Source organism: Xyrauchen texanus, chromosome 11 (genome assembly GCF_025860055.1).
Source record: "Xyrauchen texanus isolate HMW12.3.18 chromosome 11, RBS_HiC_50CHRs, whole genome shotgun sequence".
NCBI classification, from domain to species: Eukaryota; Metazoa; Chordata; class Actinopteri; order Cypriniformes; family Catostomidae; genus Xyrauchen; species Xyrauchen texanus.
Window position 1 is genome coordinate 15697966 of NC_068286.1, and position 12111 is coordinate 15710076.

The following is a 12111-nucleotide window of genomic DNA, read 5'->3' on the forward strand; positions in this document are numbered from 1 at the left end:
ATATATACACATTTCCTTCAATATCAATGATACAAATTAGCGATAGATCAAGATCTCGGCCAATTAGAAGCCGATTATTTTGCTGATATTTGGCCATTTTGCAATTATCGACATTGGCCGTTAACAGTGTTTGCTTGACCAGTTAACAAAAGTGTTAACTTTCCATTGTGTCCGTTCCAAAATCTACCAATAGGTGGTCATGTTTCTTCTTTCTTTTCATGTTTGTGCAAATCTGAGTAAATGTTGCATAAAATAAGTGTTTCACTTTTGATTTGCTGTTGTTAAATTGCATTATGTTCATCACATTTATATCGGCCAACCCGCCCTCTAGATATCGGTATTGGCCTTAAAGAACCCATATGGGATGAACACTAATACAAATCAAGTTTTACTCTAGACTAGAGCATCATTCGGCTGAGCAAAAACCAGACAAATGTATATTATTCATTGAAATATCCATGATTTTTCAATGACTTTTTCAGGCCTTTCCAGAAAAAATTATTTAGAAATTTCTTGATTTCCCCAGGTTTTCCATGACCATGGGAACCCTATCAACAGGGTTTCTTTATATCATGCAACTTAAATCATGAGATGTGATTTGACTGGCAGTAAAAAACATTGCACTGTGTTCAGCTCTTTGAAACAGTTGGTGGTGTCACTACATATCACAGTCAAGACAGGGCAGGAATCTTGGCGAGGGTCCATAACCCCATCAGCAGCGACAAGCTTCATACTGAGAAAAAAACACTTTAACTCATTCTAACTGTTAAATGTACAGGTCTTAAAAGAGACCTATTATGCCCCTTTTTACAATATGTAATATAAGTCTCAGGTGTCTCCAGAATGTGTCTGTGAAATTTCAACTCAAAATACCCCACGGATCATTTATTAAACCATGTTATAAATGTCTCTTTTTGGGTGGAATCAAAAATATGTCGATTTAGTTTGTCTCTCTTTAAATGCAAATGAGCTGCCTTTCCGGAAGAGGGCTGCGCCTGTACATCTCGTGCTTCAGTTACTACAGAAAAAACAAATCAGAATCAATATGACTGACAGCGTAAATACTGGAGTTCAGCCATATATGTATGAATATATGTATATCTGGTCTCCGTGAATACAATCAGAGACAATGGTAACTGACAGGAAGCGTTTTCGTAAAATTAAGTGTTTTTAAAAAAAAAAAAAAACAACGACATAGCTCTGGTCTCAGTGAATACAATCAGAGCCATGAAATCAGCTAACAAGCACATTCGTTAAGGCGATTCCGTCCATGGTTCCGATCCATGCTTGAGAATAAATTTTTTGAAAACCCTGCTTTATATTGACACTCATTCACAAAGCAGTCCGGTGTAAAATGATTTGCACAAACATCCACAAATCGTTTTATGGCACATTTCCTTCAAAAACCAAACTTGTCCACTGCGTCTTCAGTGTCTCTGATGCCGGGAGTACATGAAGACTCTTATGTTCACTTTCACAGCCAACAACAGAACACTTATGACGCTTATGAATCTGAGACATTATTCTTCTCACTCTATCTGCTCCAGCGCAGAAAAAATGGCAGACAGTGTGTAGATCACTCAGGGGAGGATCTATGACAATAGGGTAGAGTCCGTCACCAGTTATGGGCGAGGTCTACTCTAACGTGATGTCACTTTAGAGCAGAAACGAAAACTATTAATTTTGACACTGTTTTTGATTAAAAGAAATATAAGAAAGAGTGGATTTTTAACATTGTAGGGTGGATGTGTATACACACTGCCGACTCACATTTATGTACAAACACCATGTAAAAGTGAATTTTGCATAATAGTTCCCCTTTAATGATGTATTCTTCTCTGCTTTAAATACTGGACAAGCTTAGTTATGCATATTAATGTCAGACTGAAAGCTTACAAATGGTGTTCATCACAAGCTCTAAGGATACAGACATGGCTCTTCAGATCGTTTCTGAGGCCTTTGCGGACAAGTTCATAAGCTTCTTCTTTCTTCCCCAAGCAGTTCAGTGTCAACCCTTTCATTGCCAGAGTCTCTGCAAAAATCACAACCATTAACCTTCCATCCATTAACGCCACATAGAATGCCATGGTTTAAGTAAACAAACCCCTGTACCGTTCTCTCATTCTCATTAATGCAATCAATATTAATGCTCAGTTTGTAATCCCTAATGCTAAAACTCAAGACAAAACATGCAATTCTATAAGGCAAGTCTGATAGCATGAACTATTGATGATAGACAAATATTCATCTGACATTTGGTCAGTTTGAGATTATCAGCATTGAACTTCATCTCAGTATCATTACATTATATTGTATTCTATCATCTATACATTCTCATATATCGTATTCTGCTCTCTATTACTAGAAACCACAGTGTAGTTTGCACATGTCGTGAACACTTCTGGGTGGGTGTGTCTTACCTCCATGCTCTGAGAATTTGGGATTGGAGAGAATCTGTTTGCAAAATTTCAGCCCATTTCTGTACTGCTTGTGTTCATAACATCTCTGAGGACATAAGAAGTAAAAATAGAGCTCATTTAATGAACAACACACACTCATTCTAAAACAAGTGTTACAAGTAGGTCTGTGTTTTAGCTTTACCATGAAATGCCTTTACTGTCCTAGTGAACATCTTCCTGTTTTGATTGGTGCTTTCCAGAGACAATATATGGCAGGCTAACTCAAATGATAGTAATTTACTCTTAGTAGTTCTATTTGGAGCTGTGTTGAGCTTCCGTTTTCCTCTTTATTACACAGCCCTCTGTTCAGTCAGCAGGTGGCGTGAACACTGACATCATCTAATTCTGTCAGCCAATATGGAATCAGCTTTTCCCATTCTATTCAGCACTACTGAATCAGTGATTTGAGATTAGGGATGGGCATTTTGGTCATTTTGTCTACTCATATACTCTGACCAGTTACTCGAGTACTCGTCAAGTACTCAAGGGGCAATTACATGTTCATAACTGTATATATAATAACATGTCTGACAAACGTCTATGGCTGCTGCATTGCATCTTGTTCCAGTGTATTGCCTATTCATTATTATAGGCTGTTATAAAACAGTAGGTTACAAAATGTACAAAAGATTGCATAATCAAAATACAATGCATCATATTTTGTCATTATGTGAAGATTCACTGTCCAAGAATGTATACAATGCCCATTTGTCAGTACTTCCTTCAGGTTACCACTGTAAACTTAGTAAGTACGCACCAGTTAATATGCATGTTAAGTTTTGAAGATGCTGCATTGTGTTCCATTTAACTGCGCTCCGTCTAGCGGTTTGAAACACTCGCCTACTGTACACTGCCACACGCGGCTGGTGTGCGTGTGTCTCCAAATGTTCGCTCTTGTGATTTATGATGCATTTCATTCAACTCGATGGGTCTGAATTTCCACCTTTCAACTGAGGAATATCTAACTTGGAAACTCGAGCGGAAATCATCATTCATTTCATCGAGATGCAGGTGTGCGTTACGTCACACAGTGAAGGGAGGTTAAGTCAGTGACGATCATTCACTTTTATTAAATAATATCCATTAACTAGTCAAAGTTCTTACATTAAATGATTATAAAGCACGTTCACAGAGACAGGTTTTCAAAACACGGTTAATTACACTCTCTTTGTTTTGATTATTGTAACGATAGCATTGAAGCATCATATATTTTTGCCATCAGAAGTCACTGATAATCAATCTACCCCTCAAAGTCACAACATAATCAATCTCAAAATTAAAAATAAGCTCCCTCTTTGACACGTTTGTGTTCAGTTGTCAGGTAATTGTCACAGGATTTCGAATTTAGTGAAAGTCACATCATGCGTGATCACTATCGATCATCGTTTTCATGATCAATCATTGCTGCCACGTCCGAGCACCAGAGTCCCTATTTCAGATCACTTCAATGCACTACCTTTCTAACACAAATATAAAAGTTTTTGAAACTGTGAAAGGTCTTTTTACTTTGTACCCCACAAACACTTTATTGCTGGTGGCAGTATATAATAGGACATTAAAAAACGAACACATTTAAAAATATATATTTTTCCTTGTTTCCTCGCGCCTGCACTGCGTAACTGTGCCCTCAAGTGACATCAGTGGTTGGTTGAAACTAGGGCTGTTCGATTCTAGAAATTTGAGTTGATTCCAATTCCTGGTTTTTGTGTCAATTCCATTAAAACAGGGAAGTGAAATCTCATAATAAACAGCTAATTTTAAAGCATCCTTTACAATATTTGTGATAGAATGAATGTAATTTACTATTTATAGGTCTATTCAGGTATTCAGTTTGGTCCTAGAATCGGGATACGTTTGAAGAAACTTTTATCTACACTGTAGAGCTGCATAATTAATCGTTAAAAAAAAAAATATCACAATCTCGATTCAGACACCCACTTGATCTAATTTCTAAATGACAATGATTCTGCAATGTATATTAACGTTCTCATGGCATGCCATTGAAAGGCGGTCAAATTTAAATTCAAAATTCATTTCAAGATGCATTTTTAAATGTTGATATTTCCAGCTTTATGGCATCTACAAAACAGCGCTCCTGCACGAAACACTGAATAAACTAAAATGCAAAGGCCAAAGACGTTTGTTCAGCACTGTGTTTTACAAACTGCAGGGTGCAGCCACGAGACTCGGCACTGTTCTCAATCAAAATACCCCTCTTTAGGCGATATTAGTGTAAACACATATGTTTATGAATTACCAGTGTAAACAGACGGGATGAGATATTAAAGCAAACACAGCCGTTAATGTAGAAGCAGATGGGACAAATTCTTCTAAATGTTAAATCTGTGCGATGTCTACATGTATATAAGCTGCATGATGTCTGTTATTGGCATTTATGCATTCTTACTGCATCAATTCAGTATTCATGTATATCTAATAATCACAGAGTAAAGAGTGTCAAATATTTAAGTAGTTTCATTTTGCATTACATTTTTTGTTTTATATTATAATTTTTTTTTAATGTTTTATTGATACTGTTGCTAAAAAACTTAAAACATTGTTTACTCTGTTCTCTATTTAAATACTGCCTCTTGAATAATTCCTTTAAAAGCTCAAAGCCATTTTTCAAGGGAAACATAGGCCTCATTCTTTTAATTTAAATTGTTAATATTTTATTTATTTAAAAACAATAGCAGTGTTTTATTGCATCTTTGCTTACCAGTACATCAAACTGTGAAGTTTTTTCCCACTTGTTTTGCTTTTTACTTAGCATGTGAGAAACACGATAAATCGTTTTAACTGGGGGTTTTTTTATGCACTTTTCAACAACAAATTACTGTATTTTTTTGCAACAATAACAAGGTGCTTTTTGGTTGGTAATGTATTCATTGCGCAGTCTTGTGGACATTTAAAATTTATATATAAAATGTACAAATTTATTGCATATTTGCATAGATTGAAGTAGAGAACATTTTGTCAGAAACTCTAGTACATGTTACTTTGTTTAGTACCCTTATGTCCAGGTTTTGTAAATCACTGAAATAAGCATTTTTTTTGTGAGAGAATCGTAATCTTTATTCTAAGCAAAAAAATGGATGATTCTCAATTTATCCAGAATCGTGCAGCTCAACTATGTTGAAATTGCCTGTAACCACCCATCAGTTGATCTTGTTATAAAGAGGTTTATATTAGTATGCAGTTGTCCACTACCTTTTGTCTACTTGGGCCAACTTGCTTTGGAGACCTTCATAATGCGTATTTAAAATTTTTGATTTTGAATTTAAATCGATTCTCAAATAAATTATTTTTGGAATCAATTCCCAGCCCTAGTTGAAACTTAAAATTGCAAGTTATTAGCATCAGTCATACTTTGTCACTGTTCTTCTACGCAGATGAATCTCATGATATGAGCTTAACTGGACTGGGAGATACTCAGAGCCAGAGTTATAACATGCTACTTTCATGTTGATATTATTTTAAGATATTAATAATTTAAAACTGAAATATTACTTATTTGATGAAGATAAAAACACTCTGATTTACATATTTTGAATGAATTAATGAATTTTACACTTACATCCCTTTTCTGACACAACACTCTAATGGTGCTTTTCTACTGCACAGTACAGCTTGACTCTGCTCACTTTTTGGGGGGTTTCGACTGTGGATAGTACCTGGTACTTGTACTGATGTCAAAAATCTGCAGATCACTGATTGGTCAGAGAGAATCGTCACTACCTGCGTCACTGGATTTGCAACACGGTAATTTTAAAGTTAGCAACAGCTATAGCGGTATCATTTGTTCACACGACTTTCGAATTGTAAAAAGAAATGGCTATGCACAAAACCACACCGTGGTCAATAATCAAGGTGCAGATGTTCCTCTTGTTAGTGACGAACATAACGAAAAAGTCTTTCAGAAGTGGCTACCACCAGACCAACCAATAGTGTAGGGAAAAGTGTTTAAAAAAAAAACAAAAAAAAAAACAGCTTAAGCGACTACATAACCATCAAGGACCACAACAGCCGGAGTGGTTCAAACAGAAGAAAGTGGTTCAACCAAATGGACGCTAACTATGGCAAAGGGAGGGAGAGTGCCCTGGACTCTGCCACGGCGTTATTGGAGTCCACGATGGAACGTTAACTCTATATTCTGCTTGAAAGCTTCACTTTATTTAGTTGACCAGCTACTGCTTGCTTCTAAAACAACCAGGCCAATTTAACTGTTACACATGTGTAAAATCCAAGAATTTGATTTATGCAGCACAATGAGCTAGTAGCTAACAGCTAGCGGTCATGTTATTGTTAATGGTCAGTAATGTTTGTGTAGCATTTCAGATGATGATCCGCCTATAATCCCAACCATGTTGAGACGGCACTAAACTGCAGTGGAAAAGCAAGCTCAGAAATATAAACCGAGCTGAGTCGAGTAGAACCATAACGAGCAGTGGAAAAGTGCCATAAGTGCTTTTACATAGAGAACAGGGGACTCTCATCAACTACCACCAGTTAACAGTATATTTTATTATGATCAATGTTTGCATATTACACTTATCAATTTAAGAGGCGAAGCTTGTGATATGGATGATACAAGTTCAATGGAAGACTTTATTACATTACATTACAGACTCAGTTGATAAGGCAAGTGAACAGTAATACTACAGTCTATGCACTGCACACAATAACATTTAAACTAAAAACACAATTTGAGGATTCAATAATGATGTGGATAAAATATACTTTATCAAAAATGAAAATAATATGCTTAAATATGCAATCTAACAATTAAAGAAGTAGTCAATTTCAGAAGTCATATGTATTAGTAAACATGTTGCAATAACTTCACCGGACAATGTAGATACATATACACAAATCAGCCACAGCATTAAAGCCACCTGGCTAATATTGTGTAGGTCCCTCTTGTGCCACCAAAAAAATTTTTTAACTAAAGTGAATACTTACAGGTGAGTTCAGAATGTTTGAAAATGAGAGTTTGAAAATTAACCTATTGATACACACCCCTTTTTTGTGCACAAACTATGAAAATGACATACCTGAACTTAAATGGTTGCATTTACTGAACCCTTTGGAAAATGGACACAGTTGTAGCATCTTTTGAAAGAAGATTTCCCAAGTTTCAAAATTAAATGTTATTTTTTTAAAGTTAGATAAGCTGAAGTTTATAGTAATGGATTTATTATCATGTATTTATAATCTAAAAAACAATAATAGAATTGCCAAGACAACCCAGAAATACAATGTTCTCAAAGCCACAAGTCTAAAGAAGTTATGTTTCAAATTTGAAGATGATCTAACAAAAAATTAGGATCCTGCAAGCTTTTTTTCTCTGAAAATCGCTGCCGGTGTACAGAGTAAAATTAAGGCTCCGCCTTTCAAGACGACACAAAATCTGACTGCACTGTAGAGGTCGACCGATTAATCGGCCGATTTTTAGCATTTTTTTAACATAATCGGCATCGGCCAATATCCAAGTATATCAAGCCGATTATTAGGCAGGCGCATCTGTGGGCAGCCTAGTGTTGTTGTGGAACACGTGTTCGACGCACGCTGCCCCTAGAGTCATTTTCCAGCAGAGTGAGCAGACCTCATCCAGTGCCTAAGGATGGAGCTAAGTTCCTTGGAGAAAACAGTAAGGATTAAATTTGTATAACTTCTTTATATTTAATTAAAAACTTTTGATATGTTACTGCCAACTTCGAGAAAAAACGCAACATGACGTTCGGCTACTTTGGATATTGATCGCGTAGTTGAAGTTGCATTATCACAGCAGAAGGGTTGCTATCATGTCACAATAAGTAAGCAAGAATTTTGCAATTACAGACAGTGAATCTGAGACTTTTATTTGTTCTGTTTATGTGTCTTATATTTGAGAGGGTTGTCACTCAATGCAGAGAAATAAGTAATAAAAAAGATACCAACGCGCTATAGGCTATTGAAGGACTGGCTTTGGTAAGCTCGGACGTTATCGGTTCTGCTGTCGGTACTGGAGAAATTAAGAAAATACATGTATTATTGCTATAAAGAGAAAGTTATTTTATCTCGCCAGCCATTTCTATGTATAATAATTCTATGAAACCATTTGTCATGCAATTTAGCTATTCGCAGTCAGAGAGAGAGAGAGAGAGAGAGAGAGAGAGAGAGAGATCTCGCGCACAGCGAGCACAACACAGCCCTGCTAAACGAGGGACAGAACTAAACATTCAAACGTAGCCTGGTTTAGATCTGTGATTTTAGTCTGATTTTATTTTATATTTCGCCTTCCAAAGATTATAAAAAGAATATACATAAGCCGCATTCTGTCTAGCACAACTTCCTTCCCTTCAAAGCGGTGCACTGACATTTCTCCCTAAAACTCAAACTTAACGTCAGAATCAGCACGATCGGTGATTGTTTTAAAATGCAGTCTAGCTACTGTTGCTAAATTGCGGGATGTGTTTAATAATAAAAAGAGCGCAAGAGATACCGTTCCCAAGGCGGCGCGCGCTCCGAAACACACCGCAAAGAGACAAGCAAAGTATAGGCTATTTTGGGTTTCATGTGCGCGTCTAAACGATCAACTATACACAAAAATATGTCTAAACGACCGGCTTGGAGATTCACTTAAACACAGTTTATGTCTTAAATGGACGTAGTTATGGAAATAGTTGGGGAGAAAATATGCTGCATCAGGAGCCTATTAGATCTGAACTCGGTCTTAAAGGGGAAGCATCCTAATAAACATGGTGACGATTGAGCCACTGCGAATCAAACAACAAAAGGCAAAGAGAAAATCACTTGCAGCTCTTGAATGAATAACTTCTGCATTAATAAGCATTAATCTATCTATGATAAACTATGCAGTGTTATTTTACAATAGATTACTAGATTATTAGATTTCTTTTTAGACCACACCTGAACAGTAATGTTAGTAGACCTTCCTGAAATTAAATCACTGTGCCTATATAACGTTTATCTTAAAAAGAACCGTTAAGAATACAGTTGAAGTACCGGATCGATAGTAATACCAATAAAACCTTAACGATACCCATCCCTAGTTATGCCTGTGCTTCTCTTGGATGCTCTGAATATTGGATTACGTGTCTGGATTGCCCCTTAATTAAAGCTGCATTTGGATCTCAACCTTCGTGTCTCGGAGCAGTTCGTAACACCTGCTTTGTTTATTTAATATATTTGTTATACATTATTTATACAATATGTTTTTACATTATACATTTTTAATTTAAGTGTCAAGTGTTCAATAAATGTATTTGTTGAGAAATTTTGTCTATCTTAATTATTTGTGTTACATTTTATCTTTCAAATAAAAGGTTCAAATAAGAGGTTAAAAACAAGCACATATCGGCCAAAATAAATCGGCTGCATTAATCGGCCATCGGCCGACCCGGATTTCAAAAGATCGGCATCGGCCTGAAAAAAAACAATAGGCCTATCGGTTGACCTCTACTGCACTGTTTGGCTATTATGAATAAAACTACGCCGCATTGTTAAAAATAAACTTTGGAGACACACTCATTTTGTTTATGAGACTAATATATAAGATAAAATACAGTTTTACAACATGAATTCTGCTCAGATTGTATAGTTTGTTGAAGAACGATGACGAAGGGCAAATCTTTCAGGCGAGGTCTCAAGTAAACAAATTGAGAAAATACAATATTTATGGACAAAAAGTGCTATTGGATGTTTTTCAATGAACGCTTGACATGAACAACTGACCCAAGTGTGGGGAACTGGATTCATCTGGCGATTGCGTTGAAGTCCCGTTTTGATATTGAATGTTTTAATTTGTACTCCTGGCACAAATAACTAAATAGCTGTTTCTGGAGCATTGCTACCATGTAACAGAGATCGGATATCAATGTTGAACCTTTAGACCTTTGAAAAGATGTACCATTTGTTAACATTATTTACATTTATAGATGGTAAATGATATTGTAAATGTAAGCAGAGTGACGTCACTCCTGAATGCGGCGTAATTGCGTGCATGTTCCCACGGAGACTTCGTGTGGAGGCTTCACACTATTCTCCAAGGCATCCACACACAACTGAACACTTGCCCAACCAAGAACAAACCACATTATAGTGACCATGAGGATGTTTACCCTCCCTAGCAACTGGGCCAATTTGGTTGCTTAGGAGACCTGGCTGGAGTCAATCAGCATGCCCTGGGAAAACCAACTTTAATAAATAAATGGATGGATTAAATTAATCGCAAAGAGTGGTCATTAATTTGTTCTCCATGCACTTGTCGATGTGCACGATACGAGATATTTGTATTGGCACTCCTGGAAGTGTCATGTTTGCAGATCTGTGTTAAGACCCATAACACGTACAGTAAATTGGCTTTCAAGGATGTATTCCATTGTCATGAATACACAGGCTAACGTGTGACACTATATTTTTTGTGTTAATGCCAATTTTCTCGACAAAAAATATTTCCAAACCAGTTTTTAAACAACATTTAAAGTATCGACAAGAGTTTATGCAATAGAGTTAAACTTAAAAAAATATATATATATTATGTTAATCCTTGGATTGAAACATATTTAGTGTCTACTTTCATGCAGCTGACTAGGGACTAGCTCACATCTATCTAAGATATAACTGTGCCATGAGAAAGAACCAAGTCGCCTAAAAGAGTGTTATGAAATTTATACATTTCATGAACTGCCAATTAAAGCACATTTATCTGCCTGACAACGCATACAACCTAAAAAGAGCAATTCATCCAATACATACCAAGAGTGTAAATACTGTATTTCTTCACAATCAATTGCACGGGAATGAACATGGCAAGTGTTTGCAGGTTTTAGTTCAAAGTTAAGCACCACACAACTTCCAGGGTTTCCAACAATTGCAAACAACAGAAACATACAGCAAACTCATTGAACCATACACCAGCCAAACTCCTCCCATCTAAACAAACAATTCAAAAAATATATATATATATATAAAAAAGCATGCTCTAACCTGTAAAAACCTGGAGAAATACCCTAAGGACCTTAAAAAGTGGTATGATGGATGAACAGGCCATTAGACTGATTTAGTCCCTGACATACTGCATCACATCTGCACTGTTTCACCATGTAAACATAGCATTATTACCATTCAAATAAAATGAACAAAGACTACAAATACTGTAAGATTGTCTTCATCCAATCACAGCCTCTAACATGCAGCACTATTTCTGGATGTTGAGCTCCATTAGCACATTGACAGCTAGCAGCTAATAGGCTAAAAGCTAACCTCCATTTGACAGAAAGACTCTTGGTGGTCAGTTTTGCATGCACTAACCAGGCTGACACGGTCCCAACATTACTTCAGTTCTCAAACACACTCATGAAGGTAGCAAGCGTGCTTTACGTAGCAGATAAACGTTGTTGCTGTGAACCAATAGCACTCACCAGAATCCTCTTGAAGAGAGCGTTTTCTTTGGGTGGCAGAGTGACTGTCGGCATCCTTTACGCTCTCTATATCAGCACATGTGAAATGAGTGCGGATGTGTTTGGCAGCGGCTATCCTGGCTTTTACCCCCTTCTTCTCGGAGTCCTCGCTCGGCTTGATTTGGTGCCCGTCTCGGACTAACTAAACCAGCCCTCACGTGGTGACAGAAAAGCCCCCTTTGAGCCCA

The 12111-nt window shown here is 36.7% G+C and overlaps 1 protein-coding gene across 1 annotated transcript in view; it reads right to left on the reverse strand.

Moving 5' to 3' along the window:
- Positions 1-12111, reverse strand: part of LOC127651213 (N-alpha-acetyltransferase 15, NatA auxiliary subunit) — a 33874-nt gene extending 21763 nt beyond the window's left edge. The window contains exons 1-3 of the mRNA XM_052136942.1: positions 11885-12111; positions 2421-2505; positions 1928-2032 (exon numbers count right to left, since the gene is read on the reverse strand). Of these exons, the coding sequence (XP_051992902.1) occupies positions 1928-2032; positions 2421-2505; positions 11885-11938 (244 nt within the window). The 5' untranslated portion in view covers positions 11939-12111. The remainder of the gene's footprint in view (positions 1-1927; positions 2033-2420; positions 2506-11884) is intronic.